The sequence below is a fragment of the Zingiber officinale genome, chromosome 11A (genome assembly GCF_018446385.1).
Source record: "Zingiber officinale cultivar Zhangliang chromosome 11A, Zo_v1.1, whole genome shotgun sequence".
Lineage (NCBI taxonomy): Eukaryota > Viridiplantae > Streptophyta > Magnoliopsida > Zingiberales > Zingiberaceae > Zingiber > Zingiber officinale.
Genome location: NC_056006.1, coordinates 79,675,356 through 79,694,977, shown reverse-complemented (window position 1 = coordinate 79,694,977; position 19,622 = coordinate 79,675,356). Strand labels below are relative to the sequence as shown.

Below are 19,622 nucleotides of genomic sequence, written 5' to 3'. Positions count from 1 at the left end.
TATGCTGAGGTTTCAAACACTCAACAAACAGAAAGATCCGACTCTTAAATGCGCTACTTACTTTTACTTCATCGTGCAAGATAGACTTGGATGAACGGATTGGGAGTTCTAAAAGGTGGAGAACAACATTTGGAGGATTTTAATTTTTTTTTGATAAAAGCAAAATGATCTTAGTGCATGAAGATCCATTTTGAGTGCCTTTGATTTGTCTCCACTCCAGGGGTCTTGTTTGTTCCGAGGATATTCTTTTGTTATACCACCTCTATGGTAATGTATAAGTGCCTGGCCTTGTTTATAGGTGCCAAGGAGAAGGAAATAAGGGGAAAACTTTAGTGCCGTAGTTTATTGTTGTGGTCTTTTTATTTCTTTCGAACTTTGCAAGGCATCTCGTAATTTTGCATGAATCATGAAGGCTTGCTGGGTTACAATTATGATACATTAGTAATCTGAATGTATCTATTATAATATGATCCAATTATCATTAATCTTTATAGTAATATAGAAAATTAAAATAAGAGCGATGATATGCTCAAGGAAAAAAACTTAAGGAAAAGCTCAAGGATAGATACATACAATCATGACCCACCATTTCATTTTTTGTGGGCCCCATCAGTTTATGTGTCTATCCTTAAGTTTTTGCTTAAGTTTTTTTTCTTGAGCATATCATTTTTCTTAAAATAATAATTAGTAAAGAGATGATATACTTCTTATCTGTCATAGGAGATTCTATGAAAAAGTCCTTTACAATAAAGGAGAAGAATCAAGAGAAAGAGGACATGATTCAACATGTCCTAAAATGAACCTCATCTCTTCCTTTATATACTCAACCCAATTTATGAAGAATATCCATCATAAAATTTATCTCTTATTAGCAATCCATCAATGTTAATGAATCAGGTTAATCGATTTATACATTGAATTCACATCTAATAATTCAAACTCTCTTTATATAGATTTAGTTTCCTTAATAACAATTAGTTATGTATGTTAATCAAGTATAAACCCTTCTTATGGAAATTAAACCGATCCAATCATATGTACTTGATCCTACCAACTGAATCCAGTAATTATACATGTTGATCATCCACAATATAAACCTACAAGTATATATAACAATTTACACTGATGGCGCGCAGCGAAAAAGAGTATATATCATACATGGAAACAAAGAAGGAAGAATAGCAACAACAAAATACAATTTAAGAGCGCATCTTGTGCATCAAAAAGATATTGGGCGATCTCTTTACTTTAACATCGGTAAGCAGTGCCATAGTCTTGCTCCTTCATTCGACACGTGATCAAAAAGATGACTTCACAGGTCACTCTTAGTCACCACTCAAACACTAGCGAAGCTGGCCTCGTTCATTGACTTCGCCTTGAAGTATTTGGCAATCAAGGTTTGTTTAGAGTTGCTCGATCGAGAGATCTTAACGTAAAGTGATTTCGCCATCACTGTAGTCGTCTTTGTACTTGAACAGATAAAAGGTCTCCTTCACATCAATCAAACCACTTTTCTATTCTTCAAAACCTGAATAAGTTGTTTTTCCTTCGGTCAGAAGAATTGATCCAAATCTTGATGGTAACAGAGCAAACGCTGTTAGAGTATAGGGATACCATCGGAGAATATATATGATGGGCACTTGAATTGATTACTACGCAGGACCTAATTAATAATGTCAAGAGCATTAGAGAATATTCTACTTAGTGTCTGAAGTGGGACTACCTCAGCCATCCTTCAAAAGACTGGGGTAGGACTCTTGTCCCCTTATCAATCTTTATAAGAATTAAAGAAGGAAATCAAAATGTTTGTGGGAGGGTGAGTGCTCTTATGCGCTAGCTGTTGGTTACTTCCACATTTGCAAAAGGCAGTCTACTAAAGCATGAGAATCTTGGCAGTGTTTTGAACATGTTCTTTACCTCCTTGTTTGAGAAAAAAGGCAAACTATTTACTGTCCAAAATGACTGACCTATTACTGAATAAATGACTGACCTATTACTGAATCTTGATCAAGTGATTGCTCTTACAACACACTAGCCATTGTAGGAGGATGCCTTATGGAATGTTAATGTTGACGAATCAAAACCAACTAGTCTAGTATTCTAATATTTCTCTCATCTCTTTCCTCTTTCTTAGCTCCCATTTTGCTCTATAAATACTACCAACTCCTAATGTTACAATTCCCTTCCCTCCTTCCCTTCTTCTGACTTGCTTAGTTTTTCTTAAGATTCCGCTGCTCTTGTCCAAGTTAGACTCTTCTCCTCTCTCTGCAAGACAAAGTTCTATCTATTGTTTAATTAGTCTCTCTTAAAATTTCTATTTGGTTATTTGCCCATCACATGTATCATCACTGTCTCTTGATGTTTCTGTGAGTAAAATTGACCTGTCTTGTTTATGATAAGCAATATTCTTCGTCGCATGACCAATCTCGCGCAATCCTTCTCCGTTGTCTTCCTTTACTGGTTCTATGTTTTCCATGACCTTTGAGCTAAGAATTGCCCGTGACTCTTAGCTTTCTCTTGTCATAATTCCATTATAAGTCTTTCCAAAACAATTTCTCTACTGTAAAACTCCAAATTCTAATGGCTTCGCCTGGTGGTACTTCTTCCGGCTCCTCTCTGCTCCATAACTTGGGTTCCCACGAAGACCTTCAGGCTCTCATGGAGCAGAAGAAGCGCAAGCGAATGATATCGAATCGTGAGTCCGCAAGGCGATCAAGAATGCGCAAGCAGAAGCAGGTGTCGGATTTGATAACAGAGTTGAGTCAGCTGAAGAAGGAGAACAGCCAGCTCATAATGCTCTTGAGCATCACCACACAGCGCTGCGCTGCCATGAAGGCCGAGAATTCTATTCTCATGGCTCAGGCGATGGAGCTCAGCTACGCACTCGAATCATTCAATGAAACAGCACACAGCATGAGGGGAAGCAATCTCAGAAGCAATATGTCGATGTGGGACGGGCCTCAGCTCACTGATAGCTTTATGAGTCCATGGAACTTGAGACATATAAATCAACCTATCATGGCTTCAGCAGAGGACATACTTTACTATTGACAGGGAGCTTATCTGAGCAGTATGTGCATGACTAGAAACCAGGTCCTTTATCATGAGCAGTGATGTCTGTCGAGTCTAATTTACTTTGTGAGATAGTGCTTTTATCTATCGCAATCTGCATGTTTGTGGTGGAACAAGTCCCTGTTCGGCTGTTCCATTCTGTCATTGATCTTTCCAGGACAATGAAGATTGTTAATTAGTGCGTTTTAAGCTTCAACTTTAATCAAGGTTACATATATATCTCGCTTGCTGCAACATGATTCTAAAGGATAATCTATGTGACTATATTTACAAGAGTTACAAAAAAAAAATGTTCTATTAAAAAATATATGTATTTGAATGAAGAATTTCAATTTGTGATGAATTGGTACATTTAAAAATAAACAATTCATGAGTTAACCATCCACTCTTATCTTTGGATGGTCAATGGACCTTGTATTGGTCCGGTCCTATTGCAGCCCATTTGGTGTTATGGGCCGTCCGGTGCTAAACCGATGGTTTAATTTGTTCCTAGGGTTTCCTCTCTCCTTCCACTGTTTAGAAAAAAAGGAAGGCAGGGGAGCCGCTTCGCTACCTTGGTTTGGTTTAGGCTTTGATCCTGTGCTTTTCTTCGTCGCAGCGATGGGCAGGCGTAAGTTTTCTCATTCTGTCTGATCCTATGATTTCTAGTGGAGTATAACTTTGATATGTCAATCTTCTTAGAATTTTTTCTGAAAAAAATGGAATTTTCTGTGTTTATTGATCATCCCTTCTATCGGCTAGTTTTGGGTTACACGAGGCATTTTAACATGGTGAATAAAGTTCAATAGATTGTCTTTCCTGACATGAAATCAGGCGGATCTACTTTAAACTTCATTTATTTGTATATGGTCTATTGCTTGCTTCGTTCTGTTCTTGCGTGCTCGTCTTATGTTACCTTTTTATTAGCAAAATTATGTTCACAGTATGGAAATAAATATGATAACTAGATTCGAACAGTGCTGTTTTGGTCGTAATCGACATGGTAATGTGCATTTGATACCATCGTATTATGCAAAATCTATCGTATATGAAATGTTACTACTGCTTTCTACTGGTCGGCATTTGTATCATAGTTGTAAGATGCATATCTGGTCATTATCTTTAATTTCACTTGTAGCATATGTAATATCAAGGAAATAGTGAATCTTTTTGTTATTCAGAGTGTCTCCTTTTACTTTACTACACATATTAATGGGTCTATTACATACATGTAACTCGTTTATATTATGATTTTCCAACATTGTAGTTTTTTTGTATTTCCAATCATGACTAGAGGTGTGGTTAACTGTCATACATTGAGAAATGGTTGTTCAGTGATTTTTAGTAAGAGTAAGTGATGCATAGGCCTTCACCATCTGATGAGAGCAATAGGCAAAGGGTGATTCATAAGATTATTAGGAGTGATTCATTATGTTTTAAGACCAAAAAGAAAATTTGTTTTAGATATATTTTATCATTAAGATCATTGGTCATATCACAATACTTTTGCTGGAAACAATAAATACCTTATGGTTATTCTTCATACAGGGCCTGCACGTTGTTATCGTCAGATTAAGAACAAACCGTATCCTAAATCGCGGTACTGCCGTGGTGTCCCTGATCCTAAGATTAGGATCTATGATGTTGGTATGAAAAAGAAAGGGGTTGACGAGTTTCCTTTCTGTGTTCACCTTGTGAGTTGGGAGAAGGAAAATGTTTCCAGTGAAGCTCTTGAGGCTGCACGCATTGCTTGCAATAAGTATATGACCAAATTTGCTGGGAAGGATGCTTTTCACCTACGAGTGAGAGTTCATCCGTTCCATGTTCTTCGTATCAACAAAATGCTTTCTTGTGCTGGAGCTGATAGGCTCCAGACTGGTATGAGGGGTGCCTTCGGGAAGCCTCAAGGGACATGCGCTAGGGTAAGTATTGGCCAGGTTCTTCTGTCTGTTCGCTGCAAGGACAACAATAGCCATAATGCCCAAGAAGCATTAAGACGGGCCAAGTTCAAGTTCCCTGGCCGTCAAAAGATAATTGTCAGCGGAAAGTGGTAAGTATCTGAATGAAAACCTGAAAGTTCAGATGATATCACCTTGATTTCTATAAGGTTCTATTGTTATCCAATCTAATGTCATATCTCTGTAATTCATGAGCTACATTTTGCCTCTGATGTGTGACAGGCACCATTTTCAGGCCTTGAATGATCACTGGATTTGTCATATTTGTTATTTTATCTGCTAACATCGTAAACTGGCTCTCAGGGGCTTTACTAAGTTCAACCGTTCTGATTATGTGAAATGGAAGAGCGAGAACAGGATCATGCCAGATGGTGTCAATGCCAAGGTATCTTCTGTTTCATAAATACTTTACTCATTTGATGCAATGAATTAACAACTTTGTTACCATAGTTTTGCATTTTCATCGCTCTCATTCCATGCTGACGCTGTGCATTTAACTAAACGTCTCAACTTTCCATTTGCTTGAAAGAGAAAAATAGAGTTGCTATTTTGATATTTCCTGATAATTCTGGCAAGCAAGCAACAAATGAATTTATATTCTTGTGAATGTGTCTGGCTGTGCAGCTGCTTGGATGCCATGGTCCACTGTCTAAACGTCAACCTGGAAGAGCTTTCTTACAGGCCACTTTAGCAGAAGCTTCTTAGAAACTTACCTGAGAGATTTTGACCCATGTTTATCATGAACAACCCTGTTATTTTCAAATTACTTTTGCAGGACAATTCGTCCAGTTTTTTTTGATCAGGTTGTGATTCTGGGGCATGTAATGACTTCTATCATTTCACTTTTATGCTTCATATTCATACTAATTTTCCATTTACTATTTTCCTGTTAATATAATTCGACAAACATTGGCATGATTGTGTCGCTAATCGATAATAGTTTAGTTATAACATAATTTTATTAAAATTAAGTAATGCAGACGTAATAAATTTAATTTAATTTTGAAATTCATGCCAAAAGGATTCTAGCTCTATTATATTCTAAAATCTAATCCAAGGTTCTATTCTAAAATATCTCGTTTAAGCTTGTTTAAAAATCCGTTTAGTTCTATTCTAAACTCTTGTCTCAATTAAGTTATTCTAAAATTTATTAGTTTTATATAAAGTCTGCCTCAATTAAGATTACTATAAAATCTATCCAAATTAAGGTTTTTAAAACATCTGTCTCAATTAGTCCATCCTGCCTTGATAGTTCAATGAAGCAAGAATAGGATAAAATTATAACTTGTGTGTTGGCCATGGAATTCATTTATTATGTTAACTTTTACAGATAATTTATTTTTTTTTTCCGATTTAAATTGACAAATATATATCATCCATTGCTCTTAATACCCTGATCGTTATTATAGTTTGCCTACATCATCGTCAAATTATCATCAAAATAGTTGCTCGAGTGCATCGGTAAGGGCAATTTATATTTATAATATTCGAAAACTTGGATAAAGTTGACTGTTGGATGAGGAATCGTTCTATTTTTGAGTTTATCCGATGGACGAGTTAGGGAAAAGATCATTCATCTCCGAAACTAATTCAACTATCCATATATCAGATTTAAAACAATTGAGATCGTTGACTTTGTCACAAAGTGTACGCATCGAGATAGCATGCGGCCTATCGCACCAGAACGTACATCAACGTCATCTCAATTCCCGTGTTCTGCATGCATCTACGCTTTTAATTTGCAAGGGAGGATAGTGATCCGATCGGTGAGTTCTAGTTACGTGGGGAGCTATACCTTAAAGCGTTCGAACCTTATTTGAATTGATTTCTAATTCTCATTCTGTCATATTTCTCATTCGATCAAAGAATCGTCCGTTTCTAACTCCGAGTAGATATTTATTGAGATTAAGTTTTAATCCGTATTACTTCAAAGATTGGCATGTATCCTCCATATCAGTACACAGATCGCTCACCCGGAAAAATTTGATAAAGATATCATCTATATAAATTTTCATATTTTGCCCGATTTACTTTTTAAAGACTTTGTTCATAAGTCGTTCATAGGTAGCTTATGTATTCTTTAGTTCAAATGACATAACATTATAACAATAAGTATCTTTGGTTAAAAAGCTAACATTTTCCTAATCATCTTTGGCGAGCGAGACCTGATGATATCCTTAATAAGCGTCCAACATACAGATGAATTCACACCCAGAGGTGGAATCCATCACTTAGTCGATACGGGGCACAGATAATAATCTTTCGGATGAGCTTTGTTAAGATCTCTGAAGTCTACACAAACCTGCTACTTGTTTCCTGATTTATACACCAAGACAACATTGGCTAGCTAGCTTGGGAACTGAACTTCTCGGATGTAGCTTGCCTCCAATAATTTGTCCACCTCTTCCTTGATGATTTTATTCAGATTTACCCTGAAATTCTGCTTCCTTTGCTTGACTGAACAGGCATCTGAATGAACATGGAGTACATGCTCCATGATCTCGGGTGATACGCCTGTCACTTCTTTGGGTGTCCAGGCGAAAACATCACTATTGTTCGTCAAACATTTGACCAACTCAGCTTTAAGTTTAGGAATCAGGTCAGTTGCTATCTGAGTAGTAGCTTTTGATCGGCCGGGTTGAATCTGTATTTCTTCCTTTTCTTCATATACCAGGGTGGGCGGTGTTTCCCAGATAGTGTTGACATCCAATCTTTGAATTTTTCAAGCAGCATTGGCTTCCGTCTTAACTATTTCTACGTAGCACTTGCATGCTACCAATTAATGCCTTTAACCTCACTCATCTGGTCATCCACAGGGAATTTTATTTTCTAGCAGAAGGTGGAAACGACTATCCGAAATTCATTTAGGGTCGGTCAGCCCAAAATAACATTGTAGGCCAAAGGCGCGCCCACGACTATGAAAATCTATCAGCGCGTTTTCATTAGGGGCTCCTTCCTTAAGGATATGTCCAATTTTATTTGGTCGAGCAATTGAATCCCATTACCCTTGAATCCATACAAAGAAGTCACCATGGGTTGAAGCATGCTTGAGTCTATCTGCAATTGCTTAAACACCTATTGGAAAAGGACGTTAACTGAGCTTCCTGTGTCAATAAAAGTACGAGAAATATTATAATTAGCTACAATAGCCTTAATTATTAAAGAATTGTCATGGGGTATTTTCACCCCTCCAAATCTTTGGATTTAAAGTTAATTTCGGGCCTAGCTGCATGCCCTGTGCTGCAGCCGACGACGTGAATCTCCAAACATCGAGCATGTGACTTTCTCGCTCGGTTGGAGTCTCCATCGGTCGGACACTAACTATCATGTTGATATTGCCCCGAGAGGCATTGTTGCGGTTCTCTCCAGTTAGGTTGTTAGCTCTGGTTGAACCTGGGCTGGAACTTGTGCTCGTTCTACCGGTGGAGGTGTTCTTTGGCGCCACTTAGTCTCTCATTGATTTCTTCTAAGTGAACCATTTGGTTGTTGATAAGGGCGGCGGTTGGGAGATAGGGTGTGCCGGTAAGATCTCTGATTGGTGTTCTGGCAATTTATCAAAAAGTAATACTCCTGAGTGTCATGAGTGGCTGACCGATGATATGCACACCACCGGCGCGGTACTTCTCGAGGGGCTTCCACATGTTTGCATGACCTGAGGTTGTGGTTCTTGATGACGAAACTGAGGACCCGCCCGAGGTCCTTTAGGTAGAGGAGCAGGTGGCGTCGGTCGCTCGGAGGTTGGAGTTGAGACAAGTGTGGCGACCTCCTTTTTACGGGCGACAAGTGCTTCTTTCACATTAATGAATTCAATCACCCAATCGAGTAACAGATCAAAGTTCTTTCGAGGTCTTCTAGCCAAGTCGTGAAAGAAGTCGTTATCAGCAAGCTCTTGAGAAAAAACGCTCAACAAAATTTCTATGGTGGCTGTGAGGACTTCCATAACCACTTGATTGAATCTTTTAATATAAGCTCTAAGGGTCTCCTTGGGCCCTTGCTTGAGTGAAAAGAGGCTCTAGAGGGTTTTATGGTAACGTCGATTGTTGGAAAAGTGATGAAGAAAAATTTTACAAAAATGTTTAAAACGGCGAATGGAGTTGTCCGGCAGTCACTTGAACCATCGTTATGCTGAATCGCCGAATATAGTGAGGAATATTCGACACTTTACACCGTCCGTAAATTGTTGAAGGAAGGACGTATTTTCGAATTAAGGAGATGATCTTCTGGATCAATTGATCCTGGTTATTTTCCTATGTTTAGGGTTTGATAATGTTTTGGCAATTTATCCTCTAGTATTTGTTGAGAAAACGGGATACTAATTCGCTAGGAAGAGCTATCAGTCACTGGAGCCTTTCCTTTGGTGGTGACAACGTACCACCAGTAGCTGCTTGTTGTTACTGTTGCAGTGCCTTTTGCACTCGAGTGTTAATGATCATCTCTAACTCCTCTTGTATTAAAGTGTAATAGTGGTGAGTCTTCCAGCCTCCTGCACCTTTAAATCTCATATTCAAGTAAAGATTTTTACAGACGATACCAAATTTGATCATGTTCGGAAGCTAAGAAGATGAAATTATCAAAATGATGTGGCTAGAATGCTAACCAAGTCGCCATGCCCCGGAGGGGGAGGATATGATGAGTTGTCTTCTATGTTGATCAAGTCGTCAGAAAGTCTCTAGTCAATGCTACTTGCATACAGTGACCGAGTTACCCCGGTCTCTAGCACCCTAATGCTCAAGGCAGATCCTATAAATATATAAGGAACAAGCTAATAGTAAAATGATAAAATAAATAAAGAATGAGTATGATAACGTACCCTGGCTCAGGGGAGCGACCTCTGGTAGATCGATAAATTGGTCATAACGCTTAGCCCATAGGAGCTGGCGGAGATAATGAGTTGTCTCAGGTTAGTCTCCTTTGATATAAAAATATAAAGACGAATAGAAATGTTATATGTGAAAATAGGAGCGATGGCCTCCTTGTACCTTGGCCTGTGAGGGCAGGACTTTATATAGCATGAAGGATCGAACTGGATGGAGAACTGGGTCAATGCGAAGTTGGGGGCAGTACAAGGCCAGAGGCCACACGGAACCAAGGAGCTGGAACATATCAACGGCTCAAAGGCCGGAACCACATCAGCTCATCGGCCAGACACCACCTCAGCTTGTAGAACGAACATCATATCGCCTCGAAGACCAAACATCATTTCGACTTGAAGTTGGAGCAGATAAACAGTATGGAGCCAAAACAGGCGACATAGAGCTGAAACGGAATAGGTGGTATGGCGCCGAAACAGAATAGCGACGGCACGCAGGTTGAAGAACCTAGGCAATGGCTACTAGGAGGGCAACAACTATGGAGGCAGCTCTGAGGATGTTAGCAGTGGCCGGAGAGATAGCGACAACGACCAGAGAGGCAACGATGTTGCAGGACCGGTGCCAGGAATAACCATAATGACGGTGAGGGCGAGGAGAGGTCTGGTCGATGATGAAAGAGGTCATGGATGAGGATCATGAAGGAAAAGAGGGTTGCTACTCACATGAGGAGAGATGGGTACGAGCTACGTCCTGGTGGCCGATTGCGTGAGCAAGAAGGAGGCAGCGCAGGGCTACATGGTCCAATCGACGACAAAAGTGGCAAGAGGCGCAGACGACGAAGGAGATGAGAGGGGGCGTCGCTTATCCGTTGGATGCGATGGCAACTGTTAGATGCGGCAGCGGTGGCTGGGGAGACAAGAAAAGAGGAGGGGTGGTATGGTCATAGAGGCGACAGGCATTGACGGCGGACGGTGTCGTAGGCGACCACCTTATCACGTGTCAAAGGCGACAGCCTCAAACTAAGAAGAAGACCCCCTCCCCCCTTCTTTTGCTGAAGCCTCTCCTCCTCTAAAAGTCCTAACAATGATTTTACCATAATACCCTCCCCTTTCTCCCTAATTCCCTTAGGTCCTCTCAATACATTCGCATCATAAGCCTTCTCTTAAAGTCTAGTCGAAGAAGGCACGAGCCCGATTTGCTAGATAGTCCATCGTAAAGGCTGAATCACTTCTAAGTACAGAGTCAGATCGCTGGGTTCGTCGTGTAATGTCAAGCCCGTATCTATGACGATGACGATCGAGCAACGGAAGCGGTGTTGAGCAAGTGACAGTAACGATGTTAATCGAATGACGATAGCGATGATGAGCGAGTGATAAGATCATTTTTGTCGTGATACGATATCAAAAGAATTAAGTACCGAATCTATGTACGCTAGTATAACATATGGTCAACTCAAGTCGTTTACCAATGAATGTAACGATAAAATGATAACCATAGGATTATATGTTATTTATGTTTTTAGATTTTTGATATGGAAATGGGAGTTTTGGGTTTTGATTCTACCTAACAAATGAGATAACAAAACAAGTATGAAATTTACCCTAATGAAATGAATAACATTCATCTACCCATTAATAGTGATCTCACAACGCATTGTCGCTCTAGGCTACGATTTCACCATCAACGGAATTAAACTAGAGAATGAAATAGCAAGACATTAAATAAAACCTAATCTAGTAAACGAAAGATAATGCAAGTAATTAAAGGCTAAGTCTAACTTAACTACAATTACAGAAAATAAAAGGCAACATGAAGTAAAACATTAACGAAACTAAGCATGGAATGAAACTTAGAGCATGTAACGAAATCTAAGCTAATATATCCTAATTGCATTTAATCAAAGGACAACTATCACTAACATTTAACCAACCAAAGCATTGCAAGAAATTAAGGAACTAAAATGCATTAATAAACTGTCAAGGGTGTTTAGGGGCATTTCATCGAACACATCAAAGGCAACATCTGATTAAGCCTAATGCAGGAAATCTAAACTATGAGAAACCCGATCTAATACAATAATCCATCAATAAAGATCAACCAACATCAAGAACTATTGAAAACAAACAAGTATTAACCAAATCAACACAATGAAGGAATAAATCCAAATGCGATTGCGGCTGTTTAAAACTGCAAGAGATGGAGATGCTGATAGGTTCTGGAGGAAGTCGCTGCTGCTTCCCGGCGATGGGAACCCCCAAAGTCCGAATGAAGATATGAACTGTATGGGCTGTTGGAAATGGATCTTGGAGATGTCGCGGTTGGATGGAGACTGTGTGAGGCGGGCTGTGTTCTGGATGAAGAGGCAGTGCGGCTGGATTCGCGGGTAGGAGATGATGGTGGGGAGATGGAGAGGATGTGAGGAGAGGTGAGGGAAGTCCGACTGGCGGCGGTGAATGAGGAGAGGTAGCTTCCGGCCGTTGGTGAAGGAGGAAGAAGAAGGGTCGAAGGCAGCGTCGAAGCTTCGCGCGTGCTAGAAGCTTCGTGCGATGTGTCCCCCCTCCCTCTCCAAATCGTGTGGCAAAAGGCGAAATCGCTCGCTCCCAGCGCCCCCGCCACACCCGACCCCAGGCTATCACGAGGGAGGTAAATCATGACAGCTAAGAAGGCAAGTGGTGGTGGAGTGAGTTGCACAGGGGCCGAGGATTTACACTCCGGCAGCCCTGTGGTTCGACCCCGCGACCTCATGTGGCAAGCATGCCACCACTTACCATCTCGGATGACCTGTGGGGTCCTCCCTCTACAAATTGTGCATGAGGTAGAGAAGGATTAAGTTTCTTAGTAGAATTTTGGATTTTTGGTTTTTGGGTTTTGGGTTTTGGGTTTTGGGTTTTGGGTTGATGAGAGGAGTGAGATTGATCAAATCCATTAAGAGGAAGTAAAGTTGAGCTCTTGTATGAGTTGGGCTTTTGAAATTGGACTTGGAGCTTCACTTCTTGATGAACCGTTAGATTACTTATTCATGATCAACGATCTAGATACTTCCAATCTGGATGAATGATCCAGGATGCTCTAGATCTCTATCAACGACCTAGATTGCTTCCCTACAAAATAAGATGCACCTTTTTAGATAAAAATCTAGAAAATATATGAAAAATTACATCAATGCTCCAAATAAATCTCAACTAGTAAAATATGATATAAATATGGAATTAAGCATATGAGAGGGTAAAAATATTAACTATAAGAGTCAAAATAATACATCAAAATGCTAATTATCGAGCGATAAAAAAACAGTATTGAATGAGTGTTGAATGAGACAAGTACTAATGAAACAAAGAACGAGGCAAGTGCTGAGCCCGAGAATTGAGCGGGAATATAACCCGTGAAATTGAAGGTGAACGAAAATGAAACCCATGAACCGAGTGGACATGAAATCTGAGAATTGAGTGGAAACTTAGTCCATAAAATTAAAGGTGAACGTGAATAAAATCCGGATTTGATTGTCATGAAGGGCAATTTACGTTTGCAATGCTCGAAAACTTGGACAAAGCTGATTACTGGATGAGGAACCGTTGCGTTTTTGAATGTATCCGATGGACAAATTAGCGAAAAGGTCATTCATCTCCGAAATTAATTGAACTATCCATATATCGGATTAAAAAAAAATTGAGATCGTTGACTTTCTGACAATTTATACGCATCGATACGCATGCGGCCTGTCGCACCACAACGTGCATCAACGTCATCTCAATTCCCGTGCTCTGCATGCATCCACGCTTTGAATTTGCATGAAGTTACGTCCATTGGTGCATGCCTTAAGATTTCTAACTAAACCCCACTTTTATCTCACTTTTATCTAGATTTTTTGTTTTGACATTAGACGTTTTATCTAGATTGGATCTGCAGTACGTTAACGTTGCTTTTCAGTGGGGTGTCCAATTAATAGAGGCGACTGCTCATGACCTCATCAAAAATTTCACATATAATATATGAAGTAATATAAGATATTTCATGGGTTGGCCAATTAATTTGAAAATGACAGATTTAATAGGGATTTTTACGTGGGGGAATTACTATCTCCTAGTACACCTCAAAGCTCAAAACCATTGTTTTCTAATAGTTTAACACTATTCCATGCAAAGGAATTAACTAAGCGAGGCTTTGGTGACAAGTACACCTCAACGCCCAATCTTTTCTTAATTAATTAATTAATTAATTGGTTCGTAACTATTAACCCGTTTATGGGCAAACCAATGCGTGCATAGCTTAATTTTATGGAAAATATGACCATATATTTTGATTTCTTATTCGACAGAAAAAAGAATCAAACTGGCTAATTAATGAGAGCTTCATGATCGTTCTAGACAATTAGAAAATTTTAAGTGGCATTTGGTACATAGGTATGTGTATAGGAATGGAGAATTGGATTTCTTCATAAATTTTGTATTTGATTGATGAGAATTGAATGAAGATTTTATAATAAAATTTAAAAACTTGAGTATTGATGAAATTCATCGTCTCCCTTGGATTTTGACGAGAATAAGAATAAGAATAAGAATTAAAGTTTGGACGAAAATACCCTTAATATATTTGTTTAATTTTTCTTATATTTTACTTTTTCTCTTCTCATTCTCTTATCACACTTTCTCTTTATCACACTTTTTCTCTCCTTATTCTCTCTCATCTTACTTTCTCTATCTGTTGCTCTCTCATCATGCATTCTCTCCGATCACATGTTCTCTCTCCTCATTTTCTTTTAGCACACTTTCTCTCTCTTCATTCTCTTTTATCAAACTTTCTCTCTCCTCATCCTCTCTCATTATGTTTTTTTATCCCATCACATACTTTTTCCTTATTTTTTCTCATCACATTTTCTCTCTCATCATTTTCAATCATCATGCTTTCTTTTTCATCATGTCCCCTCAGATGGGTCTAGTGGCTAGCGTATGAGGTGTTGCCACAATGAGGTCTGGGGTTCAATCTCGACAAAGTCGAGGTAAATACCTCCCTTATGTGTTAATCACTATTCCAAAGGCTAGTAGCCGCCCGTGATTTACCTACTCCGTGTTGTTCTTTGGACGGGTTGGCGGGGGCGCTGGGGGCGAGCGTATTCACCTTTTGCCACAATGCTTTCTTTCTCATCATTCTCAATCATCATACTTTCTTTTTCATTATGCTTTCTCTCTTCTCAATCTCTCATCATACACTCTCTTCTCATTTTCTCTCATCATATTTTTTCTCTCATTATTCTCTCTCTTCATATTTTCTCTCTCCTCAATTTCTCCGCTTTCTTTTTTCATTTTCTCTCTCTTCATTTTTTTCTCATCACATTTTCTCTCTCATAACACTTTTTTATATCATCATCTCTCATCATATTTTTTTTCTCATATTCAACTTTCTTTTACATTTATTTTTTTCTTTTATTTCCTCTAAAAATAAAAAAGAAAATTTAAGTTATAGAAAATATTTAATAAATATTATTTTTAAGAGTGATATTTATACTCATACTCATTCTCATCCCGTAATATTATGATTCTAATTTTTAAAAAAGAACCCAACTCCACCTTAATCCCAGTTAAGATTAGAAATTAATTCTAATTAAGCCGAAAGGTTTTTTAACGTAATTAATACACACGTAAGACACGCGTGGAGGAGGAGAAGGCGGCAGCGGATGGGGCTTCCGGCAGAAGCCGCGCCACCGCTACCGGTTTTCCCGGCTATCCGAAGCCGGTGGTCCCCGCCGGAAACCGTGTCTTTTCGGGAGATGGCGTGGCCGTCTTCCTCGAGAACAGCGTGACCGAACGCGTTCGGCTCTACCTTAAGCCGAGCTGAGCTGAGCATTATCCTTATTATCAACTGGACACGTGCCAATGATTTACCCCTTTTCACAATTTAGCGCTCAACACTCTTTTTGCACCATCTCTATAGCCATAACCATAGATACCTCCTAAAAAGTTTTAAAGTGGTCAGTTTTTGTATCACCATCTTAAAGTTTATCGATCGTTAACTTAATAATTAACTACAAAATACTAATTATTCTTTGGCATTTGCCACTCTTTAGTTAACACGACAAGAGTTAAGCATTGAGATATATGCCTTTAATTGCTAACGCACAAATTCGATCGAAGACGAACTGACCCACTGATTCTCTTATGCGTCTGGTTTTTAAAACAGTGCCTGTATTTATGTCCAAGTTTTTGCCATATGTCGATGCCCTGAACAAGGACTTGCCATAATTAGCTCAGCTACAAAGTGAATGGACAATCCATTAATTATATTCCCCCTCATCGTTCTCCTCCTTCAATCATTAACGACACTTTGATCACATTATCCATCAAGATCAAAATAACAATAACATTCTGCAGCTTTCTTGCAGCCTCGAGAGAGAAAGAGATAGAGATCAGAAAATCAGGGCTGTTTTTTAGCATACTTTATTCCCTCCAAGAAAAGACGACTAGCTAATTAATTAATTAATAAACACAGTAGATTCTGTTCCTGATAAGAATCGCAGGATTAACCCATAATTCAGGCAATTATATATGTTTGCAGCAATGGCGAGGCTTGTCGCTGAAGTGACTTCAATGGCACGGACCTTAATTGCCTTGGAGGGGAACTCAACGTAACTCCCTTCTTGTCCCTCTATATAAGGCACCACCTCTCCTCTATGTTCTTTTTTCTTAACTCCACCTCGACCTCACAGCGCAATTTGCGCTCTTAATTATTAATTTCCTCCAAAACTCTTCTTCTTGATTGTTATTTTCTCATCTCTTGCAAGAATTTGGAGGTAGATTTAGTGGCATGGAAGAAGATTGCATGGAGCTGCCTCCAGGCTTCAGGTTTCACCCCACGGACGAGGAGATCATCAGCTACTACCTCACGCCGAAGGTCGTCGACCAAACCTTCTCTGCGAGGGCCATAGGAGAGGTTAACCTCAACAAGTGTGAGCCATGGGATCTCCCAAGTAATTACTCAATTTTCTTACCTCATCTGTTTTCATTATAGATGTATATAATTTTGAGTCGATATGTATATGCATGTTTTTGCACCCTAGGCAAGGCAAAGATGGGGGAGAAGGAATGGTATTTCTTTTGCCAGAGAGATAGGAAGTACGCTACAGGGATGAGAACCAACAGGGCCACAAAGGCTGGCTACTGGAAAGCTACAGGCAAGGACAAGGAGATCTACAGGGGCAGAGGAGTCCTTGTGGGCATGAAGAAGACCCTTGTCTTCTACAGAGGAAGGGCACCTAGAGGCCAGAAGAGTAATTGGGTCATGCATGAGTTCAGACTGGAAAGCAAATCCCCATTCCCTAATAATTTCTCTAGATCTACATCAAAGGCACCACGACTGCTACTACTACTACTTTTCTTTTCCCAACTAATCATATCTTTTTCTGAAACAATCTCAGAAATCTTGACTTTTGATGATTGCAGGAAGAATGGGTTGTGTGTAGGGTCTTCCACAAGAACACAGGAGGAGCGAAGAGAACAACAAGTACTCTTGGATCAGAGTTGGCTTCAGATGATTTCTTATTTGACTCCTCCACTTTGCCTCCTCGTATGGATATCCCTTCCAATTACCCAATAATAGCCATGGAAGACCTGCCATTTCTGAGCTCAAATCCACCTCAACTTAATGTTGTCTTCGACCCCGTACAGAATCTGAGCTCCGCAGCCCACAACTACTTGCATCACCAGGATTCCTCTTTGCTGACGACGACGGCCTCAAATAACAACCACCTTGATGCATCCATCAGGAGACGTTGCAAGATGGAGCAGAGCTCGAACCAGTCCATGTCAATGGGTGGCTGCTGCCGTTCGCAGGACACCGGCCAGAGCACCGACCTCAACGCCGCAGCCGAGATATCATCATCCTCGAGGAACTACAGTGGCTTCATTGTCGATCCTTCTTCCTCTGGAGCGGCCTTGGATTGGGATAACATGTGGAAGTACTGATGAATGAGAGATTTTTAGTTGATTATAAGCGTTTGATTAGTATAGAACTGGCTTCAGGACCTTTTGGTCTTGCTACTCATATACATTTATACATACTCTTGCTGTACATAATTAAATCTTTGTTTTGTGTACTAATTTATATATAGATTATATAGAAGATGTGAACAATTCATTAAGTAATCATGGATAAATGTTGATTGTTTTTCATTGATAATGCACCAATCATTTTTAATGCATAAACAATTTTTGCACTCTAAGAATCATTCAATTTGCATTTCTCCTTTTCAAATTGCTAAAGAAAGATTGCAAATGTCATTCTTAGTTCTTCTATATCCATTTTGCAAAATATCCTGAAAATGTCTCTCATATTTTATTCTTTGATATCTTATTAATTCTAGTAGTTCATGTCCACTGTAATTTCATCAAGTTTCATTATCAACCTCACAAGGCCACTCATGCATTATATTAACACTCTAATTTTATCTAGTGGAATTTATTCTGACCCTAATTTTGCTAAGTTTTCGTTTACGTGTTATCATACACATGCTTTATTACATTTAATGAATTTCGATAGTTTATTCCTACACTAATAGTATACCGTTTTTCATCCACGTATCAAATTAAAGACACGTGATATGTGTTTTCACAAACATGCCTTATCTCGTTTGTTTGAGGTCAAGACTCAAGTGCTCTAGCTAACACCCTAACTTTATGCCTCATCGCTTGCATTTTATGAATTCTAGTAGTTTATTCCCACCCTAATTTCACGCTTGCATTTTATGAATTCTAGTAGTTTATTCCCACCCTAATTTCATTTGAAGATTTTCATCATGACAATTGGCAAAGCCAGCCACATGATACATGTTGTACCTAATCTCGTTCGCTTTGACTAAATGCTTTAACACACTAATTTCATGTCTTATCTCTTACAATTAATGGATTCTAATAGTTTATTCTCACAGTTTCCAGTGACTTGGTAAGGCCATGTGATATGTGTTACAATGAATATGCTTTATCTCCTTCACTTTAAATGAAGTGATTTAACACCCACCTATTCATTTGCCCCAAATGAGCTCACCCCATAAATCTAGCTAGCTCAACGAGTACTCTTCGTTAGAACCCAAGTAGTTTGAAAAATGACTATTTTGATGTGTTGTAAAACTAGTCTAAGTTAGGTCTTGCTTGTGTCACTAACTTGTGTATCTAAATGTACAAGAATTTAGGAGAACACACAAGTACCCTATAACTCAAGTTAGAATAAAGTGAGGTGAAAGGTGATATGAGACACCCGAGGGACCGGAAAGGACAAGAAGCATTGGAGATGGTGGACCTTGATAGAAGACACGAGCGTGCAAGAAGGATGGCACGAGAAAGGAACTGACGGACTGGGTGCATCCGAGGGGCGAGAAGCTGCGAAAGAGTACTCCGGCATTTGAGGGCGAGAAGTCGAGAGGAAGCATGCACAAGGTAAACTGTGAGACAAGAGTAGAGTAAATTGTAACCAGATGAGGATAGACACAACTCTAGGTAAACTCAGGGGTAGTCGATTGGGTTAGGAAGTTCGAGCAACCGAAAAAGAGTTTCCAATTAACCAAATCTTCTGATCAACTAGACTAGTGGTTCGATTGACCAAAGCAGTGGATAAATATTATATGTTTACAAGATATCGACTGAGATGGATCAATTGATCGGATAACAAGATCAGGCGACTGAAAGCCTCATGGACATTAATCCAATAGCTGAGATCCAATGTAAGCGGGATCGAGTGACCGTAGATAAAGATCAACGACTGAAGGACACATGACAACAAGTTTGAAAAGTCATATGAAGCTGATAAGTTTCAATCA

General features: G+C 39.3%; 3 protein-coding genes across 3 annotated transcripts; all 3 read left to right on the top strand.

The window, feature by feature from the left end:
• Positions 1-2,259: 2,259 nt before the first annotated feature.
• On the top strand, positions 2,260-3,268 carry LOC122032478 (bZIP transcription factor 11-like). The gene has a single exon (XM_042591767.1). The coding sequence runs from the start codon at positions 2,581-2,583 to the stop codon at positions 3,049-3,051; it is 471 nt and encodes a 156-aa protein (XP_042447701.1). The 5' UTR covers positions 2,260-2,580; the 3' UTR covers positions 3,052-3,268.
• Positions 3,269-3,555: 287 nt separating this feature from the next.
• Positions 3,556-5,887, top strand: LOC122032775 (60S ribosomal protein L10). The gene is made up of 4 exons (XM_042592084.1): positions 3,556-3,682; positions 4,600-5,101; positions 5,313-5,394; positions 5,634-5,887. The coding sequence occupies exons 1-4, from the start codon at positions 3,673-3,675 to the stop codon at positions 5,712-5,714; spliced, it is 675 nt and encodes a 224-aa protein (XP_042448018.1). The 5' UTR covers positions 3,556-3,672; the 3' UTR covers positions 5,715-5,887.
• A 10,622-nt stretch (positions 5,888-16,509) lies between these two features.
• Positions 16,510-17,933, top strand: LOC122032113 (NAC domain-containing protein 92-like). Its single transcript, XM_042591366.1, has 3 exons — positions 16,510-16,781; positions 16,872-17,158; positions 17,254-17,933. Exons 1-3 carry the CDS (start codon positions 16,619-16,621, stop codon positions 17,773-17,775), a joined length of 972 nt encoding a protein of 323 aa, XP_042447300.1. The 5' UTR covers positions 16,510-16,618; the 3' UTR covers positions 17,776-17,933.
• Positions 17,934-19,622: the final 1,689 nt, after the last annotated feature.

Excerpts from the sequence above, each read along its gene's own strand:
- LOC122032478 (XM_042591767.1), top strand. The coding sequence starts at position 2,581 with ATGGCTTCGCCTGGTGGTACTTCTTCCGGCTCCTCTCTGCTCCATAAC.
- LOC122032775 (XM_042592084.1), top strand. Across the intron at positions 5,102-5,312 it reads ATAATTGTCAGCGGAAAGTG|GGGCTTTACTAAGTTCAACC; the intron begins GTAAGTATCTGA and ends ACTGGCTCTCAG. Across the intron at positions 5,395-5,633 it reads CAGATGGTGTCAATGCCAAG|CTGCTTGGATGCCATGGTCC; the intron begins GTATCTTCTGTT and ends CTGGCTGTGCAG.
- LOC122032113 (XM_042591366.1), top strand. The coding sequence starts at position 16,619 with ATGGAAGAAGATTGCATGGAGCTGCCTCCAGGCTTCAGGTTTCACCCC. Across the intron at positions 16,782-16,871 it reads TGAGCCATGGGATCTCCCAA|GCAAGGCAAAGATGGGGGAG; the intron begins GTAATTACTCAA and ends TTTGCACCCTAG. Across the intron at positions 17,159-17,253 it reads TCTCTAGATCTACATCAAAG|GAAGAATGGGTTGTGTGTAG; the intron begins GCACCACGACTG and ends TGATGATTGCAG.